Source organism: Pelecanus crispus, chromosome 6, assembly GCF_030463565.1.
Source record: "Pelecanus crispus isolate bPelCri1 chromosome 6, bPelCri1.pri, whole genome shotgun sequence".
Taxonomy (NCBI): domain Eukaryota; kingdom Metazoa; phylum Chordata; class Aves; order Pelecaniformes; family Pelecanidae; genus Pelecanus; species Pelecanus crispus.
In genome coordinates this window covers 13108077-13133934 of record NC_134648.1, presented here as the reverse complement: position 1 = coordinate 13133934, position 25858 = coordinate 13108077, and the positions used below count along the sequence as shown (strand labels likewise).

The 25858-nt window shown below is 40.3% G+C and overlaps 1 protein-coding gene across 1 annotated transcript in view; it reads right to left on the bottom strand.

Annotated features, from left to right (window-relative positions):
- SBF2 (SET binding factor 2) overlaps positions 1-25858 on the bottom strand; it is a 288299-nt gene that overhangs the window by 218296 nt on the left and 44145 nt on the right. Inside the window, exon 2 of the mRNA XM_075713224.1 lies at positions 18268-18353. Coding sequence (XP_075569339.1) covers positions 18268-18353 — 86 coding nt within the window. The remainder of the gene's footprint in view (positions 1-18267; positions 18354-25858) is intronic.

Sequence of the window (25858 nt, the reverse complement as noted above, 5' to 3'; positions counted from 1 at the left end):
ATTTGTGATACCCAGTCAAGGAAGCTCTTGAGAATAAGTTCCAAAAGCCATTCAAAAGAAGATTTGGGTATCAGTGTTCTTCCTCTTTGCCTAGGTTCACTCTGCAGCTCAGATTTAATGAGTTGCATGCTGAGAAAACCAACATGAAAGGATCATCATACAAGTAGCATTAACGACAACCGAAGCCTGAACTACCTTATCTCCAAATCTGTGAAAGTTGGAGCTTCAGAGATCCACACTACAGGCCAGTTCAAATGCTTAATTTATTACTCTATTGCTGATACAGAAATAAAATTCCTTTTTAGTTATCATGGTTTAGCCTCAGCCAGCAACTAAGCACCACGCAGCTGCTCGCTCGCTCCCCCTATCCCGATGGGATGGGGGAGAGAATTGGAGGAGTAAGAGTGAAAAAACACTCCTGGGTTGAGATAAGAACAGTTTAATAGTTGAAATAAAGTAAAATAGTAATGATAATAATGACAATATACAAATATACAAAGCAAGTGATGCACAATGCAACTGCTCACCACCCGCCGACCGATACCCAGACAGTTCCCGAGCAGCAATCGCTGCCCCCCGGCCAACCCCCCCCCCCCCCCCCCCCCCCCCGGTTTAGATACTGAGCATGACGTCATATGGTATGGAATAGCCCTTTGGGCAGTTTGGATCAACTAGTCTGGCTGTGCCCCCCCCCCCCCTTTTCTTGTGCACCTGGCAGAGCATGGGAAGCTGAAAAGTCCTTGACTAGCATAAGCAGTACTTAGCAACAACTAAACCATCAGTGTGTTATCAGCATTCTTCTCCTACTAAATCCAAACTACAGCACTATGCCTGCTACTAGGAAGAAAATTAACTCTATTCCAGCCGAAACCAGGACATTATCCATTACAGCTAAATAAAAGCACCTGTTCAAGTGATCCTTTGACAGCATGTCCTTGAAAAACATAAAGACATTGCAACTAAACATGCCTAAGAGAGGTGTCTCTTAGCAACATTAAATAAGGTTATAACACTTCACAGATCAGACTGCAGCATTAACACTCTCATCTTAGGAATTTGCCACTTCTAAAGGTTTTGGCCTGCATCAGTTTATTTCTGACATTCACAGAGCAATGAAAACAGAGAAAGATAAAAGTTTTTGCTAGGACAAGTCCAGGTGAACAGCTGACAAAATTATTGGTTCCACAATACCGGTTCCATACTCAGAATTCATTATAAGAAGCCATGCTTATGGCAGATCCCCACTCAGGAGAATTTCAATGCAAAGACAAAAATTCTTCATCAGTGACTAGCCCTAAAATAAACACAAAGTAGATCCGAATATATTTATATTTTATTTCTTCCTCTTAATACATTGCATTTTGCATATGAGCATACATTATTTCTTTCTCTCTCACTTTACTATGACCAAAAGCAAACTCCATAAAATTACTATTTATTGACTTTTACTAAAAATAAAGAGGTTTCTTCATTAAAATTCTCATGGTCATTTACCAAATCCTTACTAAAACCAGGACATCAGAACCATATTAGAAATTATTGTAGACCATATTATTAAAGAATAATACAGGAGGAAGAAGGCCATATAAACAGCCTAGCTGCCTTTTATATCTTCCAACCTGCAAATTCATTCATAAACTTTTCCTTTTTCCATCTACAAATACCAGGTTTTGCATAAAAGAGAACAATATGCTGTAAGTTATTAGGAAATAGACAGAAGAGTCTAAAAAGGCTGTACATTAAAAACGGAAAGTGGTTGTGCCAATTCCATGCAATTAGTCAAAAGACAGCATCAACATGCCGTACTGAAACAATATTAAGTAGTCTTTGCTTTATGAACAAACACACCAACATCCCAACCTCAGAATTTATAAATTCAAATCCTTTTGACACCTAAGTTAGTGATGGTGCTTGAGGCCAACATGCTGCTTTTGAAAAAAAAAAAAAAACAACCTGGAAATAAGCCCCCAAGTCCTCTCCCTAGGACTCTGCATGACACAGTCTCAGTCAGACACTGAACCACTGAAATCAGCCACTTGCTCCCCAGGCCTGCACAGGTGTTTGCGCCAGGTGTGTGTTTAGAGCACCCAGCTGCTCTGCTCTGCACAGAGTCCAGAAAGGAAAGCCAGGAGTTACACAAATTGGAAACAGCAGAAAGTCTCTGCACCAGTGTTTCTGTCTGGCTTCTAACTGGGTAATACAAGGGCTAATACAATGAGCTGTGGCACACAGAATATGCAAAATTGTGAAGTGTCATCTTAATATTTATTGTTGTTCCTTTTTTTTTTTTTAATGAACACAACTAGGATACACCTTTTATAACATATTATAAATAAGCACTTATACTGTGTAAAGGCATCACAGAAGTTTTCAAGTTTAAGAAGTCAATCTTTAAAACCTCTGAGATGATTTAAGCCAGCAAAAGAAACCTGCATCAAGCGTAACAAAATTTATATAAAGAGTACAAATCGGAAGTTGGTCAAATTGGGGGGTTTGGGGAATATAATTATTTACAAGTACTACTGATTAGAAATTCTTACCACAAAAAGCATCAGCTTTACCAAAACACAAACCATTAACAAATTTGTTCAGAAAAACGTAAAAAAGCCTTTATTTTCCATTAGTCTGTTTTCTTGAACTATTAGAAAACATTCCAACCTGATTTATAGTCATAGGAATCAACTTCACCAATAAATTATTTCTGGATTCCCAGAACACATTCAATGACCCAGTTCAAATTTCACAATCTTGTATTCAGCCCAATAGACTGTATTTGATTAGATGCACATTATCTGCCTTTCTGTTCCTTCACACAACCCTAGAAAGGATAGTTTGTGACAACTGGATATACAGTTATAAATTCAATAGAGAACAGTCTTGCTTTCTGGCTCTCTCCAAAGCCACACAAATCCTCAGCTCCCTGCACAAACACACAGAAAAACCAAAACCAACAAACAAAACCCCCCAGAAACTTCAGTCAAAAAAATACCTAAATTACAGCACTTCAAATGTAAAAAAAGTTCCAATTTCTTACAGAAGGCTGACAAATAATTATCTGTAATAATGAGCTGAAACAAAACATGGGAATTTTAAACACCAAATTGGTAAGTGGTTCTGAGGTACTTCACTTTGATGCCTTACTGGACTGTTACATTTGTCCAAATTTAATTTTCTCGCTTCCTCTCTGGTAGTTACAGGAACCTGATCCAACACTGACATAAAGAACTCTTAAAAAAAAAAAAAAAAAGCTTGCTGTAGTTAACAGCAAGGACAAACACCTGACATTCGTACCTAAAGACCAGCTCTTGTCTCTCATGGTAATCCACACAGATTTCTTCACTCATCACCATTCCGATGTCTCAGTTTGGTATCTTCCCATGAGTTACTACTGTCTCTCTCTGCAGAGGAGCAAACAAGCAGGCAGATAGAGAGCTAAAGCCTTAGCTTTTCAGATTAACAACTCTAAAAACAACCTCAGGAGACTATCCAAGCTTTTCATGCCATACCATTAACCTCACACAAGTCATTTCTCATAGGTATCTGTCTAACATTACAAACAAATAATACTGCCCAAAAATTTCATTCTAAGCAGTGTGAGGTCCATCTATTTAAATGTTTCCAGCTATTTACACCAAATCTTCTTTGCTACAGTACCCATTCACCATTACTCATCTTATTCTCAAAGGACAAGGAGAACTGTTTATTTCCTTCCTCTTATTTATCAGAAGTCTTCTCATGTCTAACCTCTGGCCATCTCAAAATAGCGTCTACCTTTTTTGCAAAGCTAAACTTCCTTGATTCACGCTTAGCTCAAGATGCACAACACTTGTTTGCCAAGATGAAGGATGAGGAAATGCTGACACCTGTATACTACTAACAGACAAGGACAGTGAACTGCATATGGCACAAGAAACAAGCAGAACATCGTAGTTTTTTGTACAGTAGCAGACCTGGATGTTACAGTGCACAAATATACATCTCTATTCATTTCTGAGTATTTGGGACAACATCAGAACAGTGCTGTAAACTCAGAAGGTACAGCACTTACAGTACTTTTAACTGACTTTAAAAGAGTACACTGGTTTCATAGTGTACACAGAATGCTTTGGGTTGGAAGGGACCTTTAGAGGTCATCTAGCCCACCCCACCCCCTGCAGTGAGCAGGGACAGCTTTAACCAGATCAGGTTGCTCAGAGCCCCATCGAACCTGACCTTGAGTGTTTCCAGGGATGAGGCCTCCACTACCTCTCTGGGCAACCTGTTCCAGTGCTTCACCACCCTCATTGTAAAAAATTTCTTCCTTATATCCAGTCTAAATCTATCCACCTTTAGTTTAAATCCATTACTCCTTGTCCTGTCACAACAGGCCTTGCTAAAAAGATTGTCCCCATCCTTCCTATAGGCCCCCTTTAAGTACTGAAAGGCCACGATAAGGTCTCCTCGCAGCCTTCTCTTCTCCAGGCTGAACAACCCCAACTCTCTGAGCCTGGCCTCACAGGAGAGGTGCTCCAGCCCTCAGATCATTTTGGTGGCCCTCTTCTGGACCCACTCCAACAATTCCTCCTTGTGCTGAGGGCTCCAGAGCTGGAGGCAGTACTCCAGGTGAGGTCTCACCAGAGCAGAGTAGAGGGGCAGAATCACCTCCCTCGACCTACTGGCCACGCTGCTTGTGATGCAGCCCAGGACACGGTTGGCTTTCTGGGCTGCGGGCACACATTGTTGGCTCATGTCCAGCTTTACATCCACCAGGACCCCCAAGTCCTTCTCTGCAGGGCTGCTCTCAATCTCTTCATCCCCCAGCCTGTATTGATATCGGGGGTTGCCCCGACCCACGTGCAGGACCTTGCACTTGGCCTTGTTGAACCTCATGAGGTTCACACAGGCCCACCTGTCCAGCTTGTCCAGGTCCCTTTGGATGACATCTCATCCTTCTGGCGTGTCAACCACACCACTCAGCTTGGTGTCGTCTGCAGACTTGCTGAGGGTGCACTCAATCCCACTGTCTATGTCATTAATGAAGATATTAAACAGCACTGGTCCCAGTACAGACCCCTGAGGGACACCACTTGTCACCAGTCTTCATTTGGACATCGAGCCATTGACCACTACCCTCTGGATGTGACCATCCAACCAATTCCTTATCCACCGAACAGTCCACCCATCAAATCCATACCTCCCCAATTTGTTTGTGTCTTTCTGGACAAATTTCTGTTTTTGTTGCTTGCGTTCCAAACTTATATGATTTGTCTTTATATAGAATTATTCTGAAATAATGTTCAATGATGATTAGTCCAACGTGGAATGGGTCACTTAAAAGAAAAGAACCTCTTCCGATGTTAAGAACATGTTCAGATATTCAGAAACAAATACAGCACTTCAAGGTCATGTATTGCATTCACCAAGCTAAATAAAGAAACATTTTTGGAAAAAAGACAAAGCACATCCATAACCAGGCTACTCTATAAAGGGTTCTAGGAAAATAAAGCTGAAAAGAATTAAAAAATAAAAATTTGCCCACACTTTTCCTCTCAAAAAAATGAAATATAATAGGATTTCTGCTCTTCAGTTTTGGTTTCTGGAGATATAGCCCATTTTCATACCATGTGTTTGAGTTTCATGTTGCTCTCCCTCTTCAGTCTTGACCATTTCTTAGTTCCTCTAAATAAGCATGAAAAATATTCATAAATGTTTATGTGTTCACACTGAGTACATACAGATAATAGGATGATACGGTGGAGTCACCATCCCTGGAAGACTTCAAATAATGGGTAGACGTGGCACTCTGGGACATGGTTAGTGGGCATGGTGGTGTTGGGTTCATGGTTGGACTGATTATCTTAGAGGTCTTTTGCAATCTTAATGATTCCTAGTTTTTACTTTTATTATAAATGATGCAGCCACCAAGCCAGGAAACATGAAACTGCTACTCTACCCTTAATTGGTTTAGTGGTGGACTTAGTAGTGTTAGGTTAATGGTTGGACTGGACGATCTTAAAGGTCTTTTCCAACCTAAACAATTCTATGATTCTATTCTATGAACCGATAGGGAAAAAAATTCTTACTGAAACATACTAAACACAAAACCATTTGTTCCAAGGGTATTATACACTCTAGTCTTGTACCCTGTGAAACTGAAGAGCACAAAGAATGTTCTGTAACACTGAGACTCTCAAATCTCAGAGCAGCATAGGAGGAGAGAAAAACGCCACATCTGTGCAAGAACACAATCCTAGACAGGCTGGACACAGGCAGACGGAACTGTTAAGGAGAACTACAGATCATTCTCAAATACCTGCAAGAGTGAGGAACTCAAAGAGTAAGAATGATGACGCTGATACGGTTCCATCATAGTAACACTATTTAAATGATGCATAATCACATTTGCATCACTATATTCAGTGTGTACGTCCATTATCTCTATCATTACATATGGAGCTTGCTTTTTTTTTTTTTAACAAGGAACAGAAAAAATATTTAATAATCAAAATGTCATGACCTTCAGGAAAAGCAGGGACTCCAGAAGACTTCTCACAGATGAGCCTATTAGTTATAAGCTGAAAATACCAAGATACTCACAGAGTTTTGTAAATGTCACACCACCACGTGACTTAACTGTAGGTCTCAGAATCTCCTCTCCTTGACTGTTATGCACGAACCCCACAAGGAGAGACTTACAGAAATGCCCGTGTTGCAGTCTTTCCTCTAATTTTTAAACAACATGAGAAAAACTTATGGAGAGGCAATAGAGATACTGAATTATACACAAAGCTTAGGTGGAAAAGACCATCTTATGCAGCCAAGTATTATTTGTGGAGATGACAGATACCAAGAATAAAGAAAACCAACCCAAAGAATTCTATGATTCTAAAAACATCTGCACTTCTTAAGAAAGCTTATAAGAACGGTTTTCTCCTCCAGAAGATTTGAAAAGAATTTAACTTTAAATATCTTCCAGTGGCAAGGAAAAAAACAAAAGGTATATTAAAACTCCTTGGTAGTTATAAAAAAGGTTACACTTCAATACACACTATTTTTAATAATCTCCATGGAAAGATTAGGGAGTTGAAATTCCAAACAGGTGTCACTTCAATATTTTACCATTTTTACTAAAAATGTTGACTGTATGTATTATAAAGTGTTCCATTTTTTCTTTTTTTTTTTCCCTAATTGAAAACAACAACAACAAAAATGGGTAAAACATATTAATTGCACTCTTTCACAGTATTTAGTCAAGTAAGACCAAGTTTTGCTACACAAGGACTACTTGCAAGTCCTTAGATTTCAATATCAAATTATTCTACCCCACTAGTCCACAACATCCAGGAGCTAAAATCCACTCAGTAAAAGCAGTGGGATTCTAAAACCAGAATATAACTATTTTACAACGCAGCAGACACATTACTGTAAAATACACCACATTTACAGCACTCTAAGATTTCCACTGGAGGCTAATATAGCCAAGTTAAAGGAATATAAACTGAGTCCATAATCTAATTCAGATAACAAAGTTAGCTGTATTTTTGCTATCATCTGTTCTCTACTAACTGGTGAAAGCACCTGTACTGCAATATAATGAGAAAGAAAGAATGCAATGCATTTATAAGTGGTACACTGAGCTCTGTCATGTAGTTGTTCATTAAATAATTACATATGTAATGATTCTTGAAAAGTAAAAACAGTTTGAGGGGAAAGGAAAAAACCTCACAAAACCAAAATCTCTGCAGCTGACCAAGTACACTGAAGGTTAAATGGATGCTGTAGACAACCCTTTATTCAGGTCTTAAAAGCATTAATGCTGCAGAAAAATGGGCTTACAGATCAGCTAGCTAAGACTGAAGCATTTAAAGATTAACCCCCTTAAAACTTTAATCACTTCAGGCCTTAACTGGCTAATCTGCAACCCAGTTTGCCTACTATGTCTTATTTTAAATAAGTAGTAATATGTTAAGTATCAGATTTCTTTTTCCTAGAAAAGATGCCTTACACCAAAGTGGTAAAACAAGAATAACACTAAATGATTAGCACTTGAATTTTAGAAGTATTACTTTTGACAGCATGTGCAATAATTTTCAGACTCTGCACTGGGAATCTCCAAAAGTTTAGGAGTTCACTACTTTAAAATCTAGCTTACCTTAAAATTACTTCAATTCACTAACAGAAATTCTGTTTTTCAATGCCCCTCTGAAGACAAATTAGGTGGGTTTGGGTGGGTTTTTTTGATAGCTTTCTTCTCCCTGACCCCACTGTGAAGCTCCAACAGCAGTGTATATTCACTTAAGATCTCAGAGGTATACCTGTCACTCATAAGTTATATATGTCATCATGAAGTGGAAATCTGTACAGGACTATGAAGTTGTTTTTTGTCAAAAGACTGATATCTACTAGGTCAGTCAAAATACAGATATACTTTGAAAATACATAAATACAATTTCTTACTCTCACATTCCATATATCAGGTCTCAAGTTAGTTGGAATTTGAAAGTTGCATCCACTATTTCATAAAAGACATACTTCATGTCTAAGAGTTCACATCTGAAGCTTCTCAAAGGTGCAGAAATGCTAAGATCTACAGCAAAGATAAGGCTCTACACAAAGGAGTAATATGCTCATTCCAACAACACCAACTCCTCCTCCTCTAGGAGGAAGCAGGCATCCTACCAGATCTCAAAGGGACACATATGTCTTTCTTCAGAAGCACTTCTCTTAGTATCATAATATGTGTAAGCTGTCTTCAAAGGATTGTATTAAATAAAATGTAACTGTAAATTGTGAAAACTGTTATCACTTAAGCAATTATTTGGATAGGTGATTAGCTCGTCTAGAAATGTATGTTCATTTCTATACCTGCACACAGTTGAAATGAAAATTACTAATTCATGACACTACTACTACCACCACCACCGGTTATAGTGGGGAATTTTCTTCCCTGCTACTCACATACTGCCCAAACATATTCTATCTAGTTTAAACTTAAGACAACACATCTATTTCTAGCTATGACTTTCATTGGCCTAATTAACATTACCCTCCCAACACTGAGTAATGCAGATGACACTTAAGTTTAGCTAATTTAGCCCTGGGACAAAAATGAGTATACAGTGTAACATTACATACCAAAGCTTCCTCCCTTGATGTATAATGAATTATGATGTCTAGAAAGGTATATAGCAGAATTAAAACTGGATTATAAATAAGAAAAATATGCAAAAATATAAAGCTAACTCATTGAACCAACATACTCTCTTAAGGATTCTTTCTACAAGCGAGAACAAGAAGTATGATTATCCTAAACTGCTCTATATGGCTCAGCTGACTTTAGAGGGTTATTTTTAAACTTAAGCTGTATCTGTGTAAAACCGAAATAACTTCTCTGAAACAGACAATGCAGAATGATACTCAAACATCTTTGTTTAAAATATTTGGGGGGGGGGGGGGGGGGGGGGGGATTATCAGATTGGTATGTTCTAACTGCTTTCTTTTGAAAACCAATGACTTAAATGCTTTTCTGAGCCAGACATTATTAATTTTAAGACTGAGTATAAATCTCTCTTTACTCCTCAAAGTCAGCTTACTTCCATGCAACTCGAGAAAAGTCACTTTGACTTGTATTTGTCAGCAAACTCAAGATGCTCAGATTCTAAGCCAAAATTATAAAAAATGCTTCCTATATTCATCTTGAATAGCCCACAAAAGGTTCTAGCAAACCAAACAGCATCTTACTGCTTTTAAAGTAACAATCAATATGTATAAAATCACAGAACCATAGAATTTTTTAGGTTGGAAAAGACCTTTAAGATCATCCAGGCCAACCATTAACCTAACACTACCAAGTCCACCACTAAACCAATTAAGGGGACAGTAGCAGTTTCATGTTTCCTGGCTTGGTGGCTGCATCATTTATAACGAAAGTAAAAACTAGGAATCATTAAGGCTGGAAAAGACCTCTAAGATCATCAGTCCAACCATCAACCCAACACCACCATGCCCACTAAACCATGTCCCAAAGTGCCACATCTCTACCTGTTTTTTGAACACCTCCAGGGATGGTGACTCCATCACCTCTCTGGGCAGCCTCTTCCAATGCTTGACCACTCTTTTCATGAAGAAATTTTTCCTAATATCCAATCTAAACCTCCCCTGGCGCAGCTTGAGCCCATTTCCTCTCGTCCTATCGCTAACTACGTGGGAGAAGAGACCAACACCCACCTTGCTACAACCTCCTTTCAGGTAGTTGTAGAGAGTGATAAGGTCTCCCCTCAGCCTCCTCTTCTCTAAGCTAAACAACCCCAGTTCCCTCAGCCGCTGCTCATATGACTTGTGCTCCAGACCCTTCACCAGCTTTGCTGCCCTTCTCTGAACATGCTCCAGCAACTCAATGTCCTTCTTGTATTGAGGGGCCCAAAACTGGACACAGTATTCCAGGTGCGGCCTCACCAGTGCCAAGTACAGGGGAACAATCACTTCCCTGATTGTGCCGGCCACACTATTCCTGATACAAGCCAGCATGCTGTTGGCCTTCTTGGCCACCTGGGCACACTGCTGGCTCATGTTCAGCCGGCTGTCAACCAACATCCCCAGGTCCTTTTCGGCCAGGCAGCTTTCCAGCCACTCTTCCCCAAGCCTGTACGTTGCATGGGGTTGTTGTGACCCAAGTGCAAGACCTGGCACTTGGCCTTGTTGAACCTCATACAGTTGTCCTCAGCCCATCGATCCAGCCTGTCCAGGTCCCTCTGCAGGGCCATCCTACCCTCCAGCAGATCGACACTCCCACCCAGTTTGGTGTCACCTGCAATGTTACTGAGGATGCACTGAATCCCCTTGTCCAGATCATTGATAAAGATGTTAAACAAGACTGGCCCCAAAACTGAGCCTTGGGGAACACTGCTCATGACTGGCCGCCAACTGGACTTAACTCCATTCACCGCAACGCTCTGGGCTCGGCCATCCAGCCAGTTTTTTACCCAGTGAAGAGTACACCTGCCTAGGCCATGAGCTGCCAGCTTCCTTAGGAGAATGCTGGGGGAGACAGTGTCAAAGGCTTTACTGAAGTCCAGGTAGATGACATCCACAGCCTTTCCCTCATCCACTAGGCAGGTCACCAGGTCATAGAAGGAGATCAGGTTGGTCAAGCAGGACCTACCTTTCATGAACCCATGCTGGCTGGGCCCAATCCCCTGGTTGACCTCCACATGCCTGTTGAGTGCACTCAATATGAACCGCTCCATAATCTTCCCCAGCACCGAGGTCAGGCTGACAGGCCTGTAGTTCCCCGGATTCTCTTTCCAGCCCTTCTTGTAGATGGGCATCACATTGGCAAGCCTCCAGTCATCTGGGACCTCCCCTGTTAACCAGGAGTGCTGATAGATGATGGAAAGTGGCTTGGTAAGCTCCTCCACTAGCTCCCTCAGTACTCTCGGGTGGATCCCATCTGGCCCCATAGACTTGTGAGTGTCCAGGTGGTGTGGAAGGTCATTAACTGCTTCCTCCTGGACTATGGGGGCTTCATTCTGCTCCCCATCCCTGTCTTCCAGCTCAGGGGGCTGAATGCCCTGGGGATAACTGGTCTGGCTATTAAAGACTGAGGCAAAGAAGGCATTAAGTACCTCAGCCTTTTCCTCATCCTTGGTGACAATGTTCCCCCCCACATCCAACAAAGGATGGAGATTCTCCTTGGCTCTCTTTTTGTTCCTAATGTATTTGTAGAAACATCTTTTATTATCTCTTACAACAGTGGCCACATTGAGTTCTAGCTGGGCTGTTGCCTTTCCAATTTCCTCTCTGCATGACATAATGAGATCCCTGTACTCTTCTTGAGTTGCCTGCCCCTTCTTCCAAAGGCGGTAGACTCTCCTTTTTTCCTTGAGTCCCAGCAAAAGCTCTCTGTTCAGCCAGGCTGGTCGTCTTCCCTGCCAGTTCATTTTACAGCACATGAGGACAGCCCACTCCTGCACCCTTAAGACTTCCTTCTTGAACACGGACCAGCCTTCCTGGACCCCTTTGCCCTTCAGGACTGTCTCCCATGGGACATTCCCAACCAGTGTCCTGAACAGGCCAAAGTCTGCCCTCCAGAAGTCCACGGTAACAGTTTTGCTGCCCCTCCTCCTTACTTTGCCAAGAATCAAAAACTCTATCATATCATGGTCGCTGAGCCCAAGACGGCCTCTGACCACAACATCTCCCACAAGCCCTTCTCTGTTTGTAAACAGCAGGCCAAGCGAGGCACCTCCCCTGGTAGGCTCACTTACCAGCTGTGTCAGCAGGTTATGTTCCACACACTCCAGGAACCTCAAGACTGTTTCCTCTCTGCTGTGTTGTATTTCCAGCAGATGTCTGGCAAGCTGAAGTCCCCCACAAGAACAAGGGCTAGCGATTGTGAGACTTCTGCCAGCCATTTGTAGAATGCTTCGTCTATCTCTATATCCTGGTGGGGTGGTCTATAACAGACTCCCAACAGGACGTCTGCCTTGTTGGCCTTCCCCCTCATCCTTACCCATAAGCACTCGACCTTATCATCACCACTGTTGAGCTCTGTACAGTCAAAACACTCCCTAACATACAGAGCCACCCCACCGCCTCTCCTTCCTTGCCTATCCCTTCTGAAGAGCTTATAGCCATCCAGTGCAGCACTCCAGTCATGAGAGTCGTCCCACCATGCTTCTGCGATGGTGACTATGTCACAGCTATCCTGCTGCACAAGGGCTTCCAGCTCCTCCTGTTTGTTGCCTCTGCTGCGTGCATTGATGTAGATGCACTTGAGCTGGGCTATGGATTTCACCCCCAACGCTGCCATGCCACCCTCAGGCTCCTCTCTAGTGAGCCTAGTTATATCCCCTGCCCTCTTTGAACCTAGTTTAAAGCACTCTCAGTGAGTCCCACCAACTCATGAGCAAGAATACTTTTTTTCCCCTTTGGAGACAGCTGAACTCCATCTGCTGCCAGCAGGCCCGGTGCCGTGTAAACCTCCCCATGGTCAAAAAACCCGAAATTCCACTGACGGCACCAGCCTCTGAGCCACTTGTTAATCAGGTCAGTTTTCCCGTTCCTTTTAGCATTCTTCCCTGCCACTGATGGGATAGAGGAAAACACTACCTGTGCCCCTGATCCTTCAACCAATCGCCCCAGTGCCCTGACGTCCCTTTTGATCGCTTTTGGACTTCTCTCTGCAGCCTCATCACTGCCAACCTGCATAACCAGCAGTGGGTAATAATCAGAGGGCCGTACCACATTGGGGAGTTTCTTAGTAACGTCTCTAACCCGGGCCCCAGGGAGGCAGCAGACTTCCCTGTGCGATGGGTCTGGACGGCATATTGGGACCTCTGTTCCCCACAGGAGGGAATCGCCTACAACAATTACCCTCCTTTTTTTCTTAGCAGGGGCAGTTGTAATGCATGGGGCTGACTGACTCGCCCTCGACAACCCCCTGGATGCACCTTCACCTACCTCCTCACCTGCCTGGCCCTCGACTTCCAGAGCCCCACACCTGTTGTGTAAGGGCAACTGGGAAGGTGAGGGAGGCCGGGAGGGGATTTGCCTGCTGCCCCAGGCAGGGACCTGTTTCCATTCCCCTCTGTCTCTTAGGTCCCCTCCTTCTGCTTGCTGGCAAGAGGGTAGGGGATCCTCTGCTCCTGGTGGGGCCTCCATCTGCTGCCTTGGCCCCAGGGACGGTAGGGTGTTGCTCCACCAATCTATCTCCCTCTCGCACTCCCTGATACTCCTTAGCCTTGCCACTTCCTCCTTCAGCTCTGCCACCAGGCTGAGCAGATCATCAACCTGGTCACACCAAAGGCAGCTGCTGTCTCTGCTGCCCTCCGGTACGAGTGACAGGCCCAGGCACTCCCTGGAGCCAGAGACCTGGATGGCTGCATGCTTGTGCGGGAGCTCTGTCTGGGTCGCTGCATTCCTTCTGGCAACGGCTTTCGGGCGAGTGGAAACCATGGCTGCCAGGTCCTCTCCTGGGAGGGCAATGACCACTGCCTAAGTTTTTTCCTTTAGAGCTAGGAGGGGGGACTTGGCCTTCCCCACACGCCCTGCCCGCACGAACTGCCATGCAAACTGACGTGCCACGCCCTTCTGCAGTGCCATGCCCTGTTTGCCCCTCCTGGTCGCTCGCGCTCCCTGGGGGCTGCTTTTATAGGTGTGGGGGTTTGGCTGCTGTCACCCCTGTCCCTGCCCACGCTGAGTCTGAGGTGCCGCTGGTCAGCAGCTCGCTCCTTCCTGCTCTTTCGGGGGGGCTGGGGTGCTCTCTCTCTCCCTGTGCTTCTCCTGCCTTAGCGAGGGTGTCCCGCATGAGCCTCCGCTCCGGAGCCCTTCACCTTGGTGACTGCCAATATAATATTATTGATATATAATATTAACAAATATCATACCTTATTCTCAGTTATATCACAATTCCACAAACGGTAAAAAAGTATTAGGGCCCTTACTAACTATTGTAATGATCAATAATCCATTACAAAAATCCTCAGGTATGTTTCATGGCAATTTGCAGTTGGCTAACTTATCAAAGTTTCTGTATTCATTTATAAACAGAACAAAGTTTAAAACTGTGAAGCCATTAGAGAAATGGCAAATGCAAAGAGTGCGAGATTAAGAAAAATCTCTTTAGGTAAATGTAGACAAGTAGAAGCTCTAAGAAGAACACTGACCAAGACCTACTAACAGTATCTTTCCCTCAAGAGACTCACTGCTTTGCTCACTTACCACTGACAACCAGAAGACACACAATTTATTTAACAAGACAAATTAAAATACTTGTTTTCAATAAAATTTCATAAAGTGTATTTCTGTTGAATTTTCAACCATGTGCTTATTCCATAACTTACATGTTTGTTAAACAAGACAAGAACATAGCTAACATGCTATACACATGAAAATAGAAACCATTTAAGTAACTCTTAATCCTTTAATACAGAATATATTAATACACCAAACAAAATACTCTTCAGTAAAGTTCAAACTGCAATTACATTTTATGACAACCCAATTCTCTACATGTTTGTGTCAAATTATCAAAACTACAAATACAGTCAAGGCCAAAAGTAAAAGTTGAAATAGGATCATCATCTTTCCTAGATAAGATGTTCTCAAAAGGATCCCTTTTCACTCAGCCAAGGGCAGGTCCATTAGGCACAGTTTTTCCCATGCTAGCCCATTTTTCAAAACTGGGCTCAACAAAATGAAAAATATTATTTACAGTGTTTTTATTATTTAAATTAAAAATTACCTGCACAACTCTGCTCTCTCCATTATCTTAATTTATGTCTCAGAAATCTGACCACGTGAATTCAAGCCCAGAAGAGCAGGGGGCATGCAGGGTTGGGGAAAGAGAAGAGCCCTCCACAAGTCTCAGAGGATTTTGTCTATTAGTTTTCAGCTGGAGCTTGGACTAACAGCATCTCTACAAGCTATGGAGATCACAAAGGGTCCAAACAGGCATTTTCCATCTTAAAGTATTAAAACTTTGGGGCTGGGCATAGGTCTTTTCCGCTATTTCCTCCCTGCCTTGTTTCATAAAATGCTATTAACAACATGAATGGGAAACTACTATTATCTCATATCACCCATTAGTTGCCAAGGTGAATTATCCGATTCAACCTGTATTATTTGGAAAAAGATACTTGGACATCCAAACACCCAAATTCACAGGCAAATAATTCACTTTCTGAAAGGGGGGGCAGAGGATGGGTCAGTGACATCTTCACGAATAAGCAGTTGAAGAACTCCATGATGCATGGCAGAAGAACTACCTTTGGCAGAAGCAAAGACTCAAAAATCAGATTTCCCTTCAATCCTATCACTAGGCATGAAAAGCTTTGGCCTTTTTTTCCTTCATGAAAACACAGTGAAGAGAGCTTAACATGTTTTTCAGATACAAACCATTGCTTTTTTTTCCATTTCAGAGAAACCATATAATTACATAAAGATCCTTCACTCAAAGGAGAGGAAATACACTTCAGAGGATTTTAACTCAAAATTATTCATAGAACTAAGTGCTGTTCATAAAAATGTCTACCTTCATTCCAATATACATTTATGTCAACTATTCTATTCTTACCTTCTTTCTCCTCCCTCCCCCAAAGTTTGTCTGTTACCTTGTTAATGATATAAAGCTACCCTTAAGATGACAAACTGAAAACAGTAATATAGTTTTTCTTCTTTCCTTTCCATGAATTAATGTTGATTCATGTCACACTCATCCAAAACCTTGAAAAAAAACATCCTGCCAAAATCTGACCTTCATAAGTGATTTACTTCAGTACTTGATCTTTGCAGTATCTCTAACTCCTCAATCTTAATTAATTAAAATTTTATTACCACATTTGGAAAGCAAATCAAAATTTGGTTAATTTTGCCAACTGGCTGAATAGACATCCTTAACTTTTTAAGTTGTCAGATTGCATTTTACTTGGGAAGTTTAAAGTCTTAATGGCTTTGCCTAATGAGTCATTTGAGAACCGATACAAAAATGATGTTTTGTTCAATCAAGGAAAAAAAGAACCCTTCCTTTAGAAAGGTATTTCTTGTAGTGCTAACATCCTACAATTAAACTTAAATGGGAAATAACATTTGGGTACAGATATATCACTTAAGAAGCTTCACTGCTTTCAGAGAAGCTGTGCTCATTTACTTCAAAACATCACTGGAAGTCAGGCACATTACTTTCTTTGAAATAGATAAGGAATATTTATATGACAAAATAAATCTTAGTATGACTCAAACTCTTGCAGTTGTTTAAGGCAAGATCAAACCACCTAGTTCAACCCCAAGAGTGTGGTTAAAAAAAGAAAACACCCCCAAGCCTTGGCATCAAAAGTTTATTTCTCTTCTAATGAACTACAACTGTGTGCACTGCATAAAAAAAAGCCACTTATCTGAACTCAGTCAGCAGTCATTGAGCACATGCTGGCTAGGCATGTATTAAGTAGAGAATGACCAGCTACAGCAAACAATTGCCATACAGAGTGGTATAATGTTGTAACAGTAGCAGAAACACTTCAGAGAAAGCAGGAGCTTCCATTGTTTCAGCACAGCACTACATTGCCAAATCTAGTATTATGCAAGTGTACCACAAGCACTGTAACTATCCATCACGTGTATCAGAAATAATGCTTACACCAGTAATTAATGTATGACATTCCCCCAAAACATAAGGCTTATGCTTGACTATGAAGAAATTAAAACCACACTGTAGAAGAAAATGAGCAATGAGTCGTGTACACCAGCACACAGTGAGTAACATAAACCTCAGCTACACCAGAGAGCAAGCAGTAAACACCAAGATCCCTCCCCTCTCTTTCACTGGAAAAGACAACACACAGCCAATGGCATGTTATGACTCAGCAAGTGAGCTGAGCACTGGTTGAAAGGTATCATACTGGTAAAAGCTTTCTATGTTTCTATATCTGTGTAATAAGTTCAGTGAAGAGTCAGTGTCTTTGTCCTCTGCAGCTGATTTTGTCCCACAGTACAAAGACTTCTATTGCAACATTTCCTACAGGCCATCTCCTTCTCTAGCTCATCCTGTCCCAGAAGTTCTTAAGTTCACAGCAGTAAGAGTTTCACTCTGACTTCTCAGAAATCTAATTTGCAGGGTGTGACCACAGAATTTCATTTCTCTGCAGGATTTTTAGAGCCATACATTTAATGAATCCCTGATCCAGATGAGTAAGATACACCTTTTCATTGCACCTCACAATATGAGACCAAGGAAGGGAAAGAAGTGGCACTTAGTGAATTCTCAGAGAGGGCATTTAGAATAGATCACTGTACGCTAGCCTTGTTCAGTGTACCATTTTCATAAGTACCCATTATGTCATCTGTCAAGGACAGAATGACCATTTTAATCAAGCCAGTCTATTGGGATATTATTTTTTATTCTTTTTTTAATTTACAATAGACAAATACACATTTTTATTTATTTGAACATGACAACGAAAAGTCATCTGCCATCTGAAGGATACTTCTGAAAACATAGTCAATGATAAACTTATTGGCACAGATAAACATTTATTTTAAATACTGTTTCTAAATTTGCAGCAGACTTTTTCTGTATTCTAGGAATATCTACTTAGTGGTACAAACCAGAATAAATTATCTTCTGTTAGTCAAAATTATTATTCTTAAAGCCATCATCTATCCCCTCTACTCACGTAATTTCTATCCAGTCCCTGTCGGGTTAGATCATACAGATTATTGCATGAAGGCATATTATCTTCCAATTGTATGTGAAAGAATTTCTAAAAATTATAAAATGTAATACAAACTTACCAACTCTATTCCCTGTGGAAAAGGAGTGTCTTCCCAGTCCTTCTGAGGAAATCTTTGTATTATTTTTCCCAAACCTTCTGTTGGGCCTGCTGAAAGATAAAATTCAATTACTTAAAGGCAAATTGGTAGAATTTAAATCGCCATAAATTTAAGAATATTTTCAGAATATACCAAATATTAGGAAATGTTTCGCCACAAGAGGCAGAACAGGCTCCTCAAATGTGCCTGGCAAGTCATATAATAAATACAATCTTAATATTCTCCAGTAGTAACACAAGGAGTCACTGCATGGAATGAAGTGCAAGCTGCATCCAGCTATGCCTGTTATACATGTTTTCGAAGTGACAGATGATTACTGGTAATTCTAGTCTCTCTCTACAAACAGTAGTAAATTAAAAACTAATGTAATGGATAATATGATATTTAAAAAAGAAATAAAACATTTGTCAACAAGTGGTCTTTAAAACGAAATCTATAGATTAAAAATCCACATGATTTATCCAGGACACTCTAGTTCCTTGCCAGTATTTCTAGTTGGTTTCCTTGGACAAGCCAGCAGTGATTTTCCACAGAAAGGTGTAGAGAAAAACTGCTAATTTCTGATAACTTCTCTGATGCAATTGTCTGTCTTTTTTTTTTTTTTTTACCCCTTCCTTTTTTTAAAGCCACAGTGTTATAGATAGAAAGCCCTTCAGAAACAACACAAATATTCAACTGTAGCGTCCTGTCACCCTGAATGGTACAGGAATGCACATACAAACATGAATTTTGTTCTTCACCTGCTGAAGTCCTGGAATAAATATTGAAACAATCATAACTTTTTTGTACTGAATTTTAGCTCTGGGATACACCACAATATAATGTGGCAAAGTGAAAGCAATTTTTACGTTAATCAATACTGTCCTGAAGGAATGTTGAAAGCCAGCACTATTTTGAACTGAGCCACTACACAACATAAAGCATGCAATCAATACCCTTCAACTTATGTTTTCCACATTTAAAGCATGGTACAATAGTGGGAAGAATGATCTTTTCTCTTGCACAGATCTTGCCTTTTCCTACAGAAAAAAGCAAATTCTCTGCTTTATCTTAAAAACATACCAAACAAATTGAAAAATTAGTATTATTCTGATTTCTGAAGGAAACTGATTTAACATGGCCAAGTATTTCACATGCACACCAAAGACCTGTCTAACACATTTTACACATTTTAAACCCAAGAAAACAAGCTTTCTATGATAACATTATCTATCCATCAGTCTTCACTGTAGCAATTTCTGCATCTCTTGGATGATTTCAATGTAATTTCAGAGGTAAGCAGACACAAAACACACACATGCTTGCAAGTCAATCGCTGGGTAAAGACGAGAGGCCCAAACTCCTGTTTTTTCCTCCACTCCGAAGGGAAGGAAAAAGCAGCAGAGCTGAACAGTTACCTCTTCTGTAAGGCAGCATCCACACAGGTGATCAGCACTTACATTCAAACCAACCAAGCAGAGCACACAGCTCTAGACTACCACCGTATTTGCATTCCCTTACCCAGTAAAGTGGATCATAGGAGAAACAGGGTAGATAAGGGAGCAAGCTGATATCACTGCAAGCATGGATAAAAGTTTGATTTAAAATAAAAACAGGTACTTAGTAAACCAGTTTTCATCAAACTACACACAAAGCTTCCTAAACAGCAAAGTTGAAATTCGCAATCATTTCAAGTATCTTTTAATAGTTATAATAATCTATGCTGACCCATCACATTCAATTGGATCACCCTTTCTCTAAAGTCATATCACAAAACTTTGAGATTAAACATTAAAATTTTTAAACATTTTCTTGTGAAATTCTCAAAGCTATACTTCAATATTATGAAACAGTACAAATTCTGCATTAGTAGTAGCAGTCCATATGTGTTGCTTCCTCTGCAGACACCCAAGCAGCAGCAATGAATACATTATTTTCCTGGCTTTACCATAAAAAACAATTTTCAGTCTGACACAACTCAAGTCTGCTACAACTCAAGTCTGCTAGTATAAAGCAATTCATAAATCAATGTTATGGTGGAAAAAAATATGCTTCCTTTACGCTTCCTGCTAATTTACAGTTTGAGTTTGCTTCTATTTTAAAACCCACAATAAATTTTACAAGGTGTTTAGGTAGAATCAATCTGACAACTTAGTAAGAAGTATTTTCTCCAGTTTATGTATTTTTACACTTAATGTTCTATGATTTTCTCTTGAAAATAACTTAGGAACAGATGTTCTTGGTACAATGGGCATATAAACTACACAGAGAAAACTCCAAACAGCAATCCTACCCCCAAGATAGCACATACTGATTGTGATTCCCAAGGGCAGCATGCTGAAGAACTTCAATCACACTGGGTTAGCTATGAGATGTAAATAGCAGTAAGAGATGTAATCAGCAAGTTAAAAGCCAAAGGAAATATCATATTTAGAGAGAAGCTGCAGAGGTGTTGAGAAAGCAGAGTTAGGTTGTGCCAGAAACCAAGGAACAAATACAGACGTGGCTACAGCTGCAGTTTTTGTAAGGAAAGGGAGCTCCATAGCTATTAGACCCTAAGAACTGAATAGGGTCACCAGGCACTAATTTCACTTAAGTGTTGCCTCATGTACACTCTTATACAGCATCTTCTACTGAATTCTCACTCCTCTCCCTCCACCATTTCATCTCAACATCCTTCCAAAACTAGGAGGCATAAATGGAAAGGCTTTATCATTCTCTCCCTAAACAACTCTCAGAAGAGCAGAGTCACACACCTTCCCTCCTAAGGCAGGCAAACACACTCCTGCATTCCTTCTTTCTTCTACAGGCATCCAGTCCCTGTTTCCTTCTTCCATAAAAAAAAAAAAAAACCCAAACAACAGAACAGCTACATTTTCAACTAGATATGGCAGGAATTTGTATGTATTTTGTTGCTAGCCTTTAGCCTTCTCTGCTCTCCTCTTACCCTTCACCTTTGGCACCCCACTCAGAGAACTTGTCTTTCCTTCCATTCCTTTATGCAGTTGCCGACTTGATAGTCTCTACTACTCTATTCTGCACTCTGAGAAGGCTGTCCCTTCACTGACTCAGTATCAGAACTTCTTCCCTTGTTGAGTCAAAGTCTCAAATTACCATGTTATCTGCCTTTCATAAGTCCTATCTTTGTCTCTTCTTCCTCTAGTTGTTCTAATGCTGGCAGGTGGAGCAAGGAAGAGACAGCAAACAAATGCAGCCAAGACAGCAGTGAGCCCAATCACCCTCCGCAAGTGGAGCAGAACTTGTGGTTGAGAGGCCAACAGCAAAAAAGGGCAAAAGGATCAAGGTGAACAGAGATGCTGAGACTTCCTGGAAAGGAAGTGTCAGAGAAATACAGCAGCAAAAAATGTTCAGTCCCTGCTATGTATAAGTCCCCTAACTTTCTCTGTGGGAACACAGGTGACAGGTTTTTTTACTCTGGATCCACCCCAGTTGTCAAAAGACTGAGACTTCTGACACTACCAATTACACCTATAAATAATGAGATCCAGGAAAGCAGCTCAAAATTCCTTCTCCTTCATCATGTTTTGAAGCTACCAATCCTTCTAGTTCTCTTTTTTCACACTGCTAGAAAGACACCCCCTACGTTACACTACAGGAACTTCTTTTAATTCAGAATTATGAGACACACAGTTTTTTTTTTTTTTAAATATTTTTAATATTCACTCCTTTATATGTCAAAACATTTTCACTCTGTTTTGGTTACTTTCCTTGGAAGGCCACCAATGCTGGCCACCAGTGTTGAAAGACCTTACTGCATGTAATTCCATTTTGCTTTCAAGATGAATCATAAACCTCAGTAGGAATTTACCAAAAGAAACGCACCTCTGAACATTTTCTGAATGCCAGATTAAACTTCTTATGCTACCTGAATTTGCACTTCAGTTCATCTCTGAGATCAAAGGGAAATCATTCCAAAACAACTAATAATTAAATGTAAGTTTCATATGCTGAGGAGATACCTTGAAATACATAGAATAAAATATTCTAAGTACTATTTAGAGAAAAATCATTTTGCACTTTTCTGCACATGCATTATTCTTCTCTTAAAGTCTCAGGTAAAGCTAAGGTGAGTCCTTGAATCCTTCAACTAGATTTTTAGCATGGACCCTTAAATTCTTCTACTTTCAAATTGGTTTATTCCTCTCCACTACCAAACACAAACAGAGTTTCTGTACAACACTCCTACACGTTTCAAATTTTTTCCTCTGGGGTACTGAAGGCAAGTAGAGGATGCTTTCAGAGTTGTGATCAACTGAATGCTTTATCACAGTCTAATTGAAGCCACATTTTTTAATCTCATTGCATAACATACCTTAGTAAGTTACTAGGTTTCAAAACAAGACATACAAAGATGTACAAATACAAATACACCCAAACAGGTTTGGGTTGCTCTTACTTCAGTGGGAAGTAAGTGCTTTGAAGAGAAAAAATGAGGAGTAGCAATAAGCTCTAGCTGCCCAATTGGAACCTGGTTCAGAACATTCAAAATAGTTTTACAAGGCAACTTTAAAATATAATAACAGCACACCATCATATTGAGTTATATCCTCCTTGTAGCTAAGATTAGATTACCATCAGTATGATAATAATGTGTGTTAAATCACTCTAGATACTCAAGGGATTCAGAAATTCATTGTTAGCATCACCTAGCGGATTTAGCTATTGATTCATTAGGTCTGAAACATCACCTGCTCTAAACAGTTCAAAATATCTTCAAAGATAATTAGCAGATTCTACATAATATATATGGGCTAGACAATGGTTTGTTTATTAACAACTGGTGGCTTCATAGACTACTGGTTATTGACACAGGAAAATCAGTATTGACTCAGGGAACTGGTACTTCAATTTAATTTATTGCTAAGTAACAAAGTTTTGCCACTGAAAGAAGACAATAGACAATTCAATGAACATTTGGGAACACATCTTTCCTCTCCCTTCACAGGCTTGACTTCAGTCCAGCGCTTCTCCTCCCCACTCCCTAATCTCAGTTTCCCTTGTCAATCCATCCACTCCAATTCATTTGGCAGTGCAGGAGGTTGGGGTGACGTACACAGCAGTTTTATTCTGCTGTTCCTTGCCTCTTGCTCATCTTCTTCTGCTCCAGCACTGATCTACAGGCTTCAGCTCCTCCAGTGATGCCCCCAACCCAGTGGCCAGCATCCCTTGGGATGCATGCTTCCTCTGGCATGGAGCACCTCCTTCCAAGAGTGCGTCTCTAGCTGTGTCCCCAGCAATGTCCCCTTCCACATCTCCTGCCTCTCATGGCTGTTGCTCTATCTTAAATGCATGTCAGCAGATGTGTCACCAGCTCCTCTAGGTGGCTGAGGTTCTGGCACACATCGGGGTGGTGTTCACACAGGTTTCAAAGCTGACTGGAAGCAGCTGTGACTGGCACAGGGTAGTTCCTGACCTCCTCTCGTACAACTTGCCCCCTGCTCCCAAAACTCAGCAATTTATGCCCAGTATAGTTATTCCTGATTTTTCCATCTTAGAGGCCACTGTTGGGAAAACACTCTTGAAAAAAGAAACATTTTCTATCTACCTCTAGTTCAAGTACAACTGATTTGATATCCAAGTTTTCAAAAAATTAGAAAAGCATCCTTTTCAGAAAGGCTCAGAGAAGTTTCAAAAAAATTCCAGATATTAAACAGTAAACATTAAGGCCCACAGCAGTTAAGATGAATCTTCAGAAAATCATCAACTTAAATGTAAAGAAAGATCAAAGTTGGAAAAAAGAGTTTAGGGAAGGATGCATGAAGGACACATCATAGAAATGCAGCATTTTAAAGGAAAAAAATTAAAGTGAATAGTTCTGTAGCCAAGATATGAGCATCAGAAAAAATAAGAAAAATAAGTATTTTGCATCAGATGTGTATTATGCATCAGATGTGAATAAAAAAAAATTTAAAAACCCACCAAAAAAGCACTGTTAATCCTTCCACAGAAAAGTCCTGTGACAGAGATTTACAAATCTACTTATAATGCATAAAATCTAACTACTTCACATAGTTTCTTAAACTGTATACAATAGAGATGGATGGGAAACCCTCCTTCCATCCCACCAGACTTTGGTTTGGTTTTGGGGGGGTGGGGTGGGGTGTTGGGGGTTTTTTAATGAATCTGCACTCCTTCCAAATCAGGACAATTCCTCAAAATATCACAGGTTTATGTGTTTTCAATTACAAAGTAAAATCCATTGTGATCTGATAAATTTGGAGAGAAATAAAATTATTATTTTCAAAAACACATGTTACTGAGCTGCAATTTGCATTCTTTGTGAAAAGTTTAGACCCAGAACACTTGGAAGAATCTCCATTCTACAGGCAGTGAGTACCTGGCCTGCTCTTGCCACAAGAAGCTACTTACTTTGATTGGAAGTGTACTTCACCCAAATACAGAAATTTACATTTAATCCTTATACAGTAGCAAAAAGATAGATAGAAAAGGTCTTTACAGACTCTATTCCTTTACATGAATGTAAATACAAAGTAATTAGCTTAATGCTGCTACACAAGATTAAAACCTGTGCAAGAGAAGACACAGTAGCTGCACTCCCATTTAATAATAAAAGCAATTCTATACAGTATGCTCACCACATTTTTCCAATACTTTATAGTGTAATTACTGTTGATTCTCTGTTGGCATTTTTCAATCCAACTAGATGAGTAACAGTAAAATTGTCCTAAGTCCCTAAATTCCATGGTTTGGGGTGAAGAGATGTCAATACTATCTGCCTTCCGCTGACTTTTATTAAGTCATTCATCTTTCAACAGAGCAGTTATGTCTGAAGATATCAGATTATTCAAGAGGTGGCTGCAACTCAACTCCTAAGTGATTTTAAATTCTCAATTGTTATAGTGCAACAAGCAGAAACAGAAAAAAAAAAATCAGATCATGGGATTTCAAAAACAGATATAATTTTTTTCAATATATGCTACTGATAACTACTGACAACTTTCCAAAAATATCAAGGCCACATACCAAATGTTAACGCATTGTTAAATCAGGTTTCATTCTCATCTTTATTTTTTCATGATTTTTCAAACACAGAGGTTGTTGGGGCTTTTTTTATTCTCCTGATCAAGTATTTGAAAACATGTTTAATAATGCAAAGTTCTATGTTATGTAAAAGAATCTATTACAAATAGTTAACGGAAGTTGAAGACCTCTATTAAAGAACAAATTAGAAAATCTGAAGCAGGGGGTAGAGAACACTTCTATGCACAATTTTGCCCTTCCAGTAATGCCTATGCCTTCAGTATGCATTTAAATGTATCCACTGGTCTCCCACATTTTGTGTAACGGGTACAGTTACTCTGAGTCTACGTGGACTGAGACTCACTACATCAGGTGGGCTTCAAAAGAGCATACACTGATATTGTGACAGACTGCAATTTCCTATTCCATTATACTGTACAGCTCACTTAGTTAAACTAGAGAGGGAAGTAACTCAGTAACCTCTACCCCACTCTGGTCTCTAACTGCTTTCACAGGACAAGTAACAGCCTTGGCCCATTTTTCCCAATTAAAAAAATAAAGTGATTAAAAT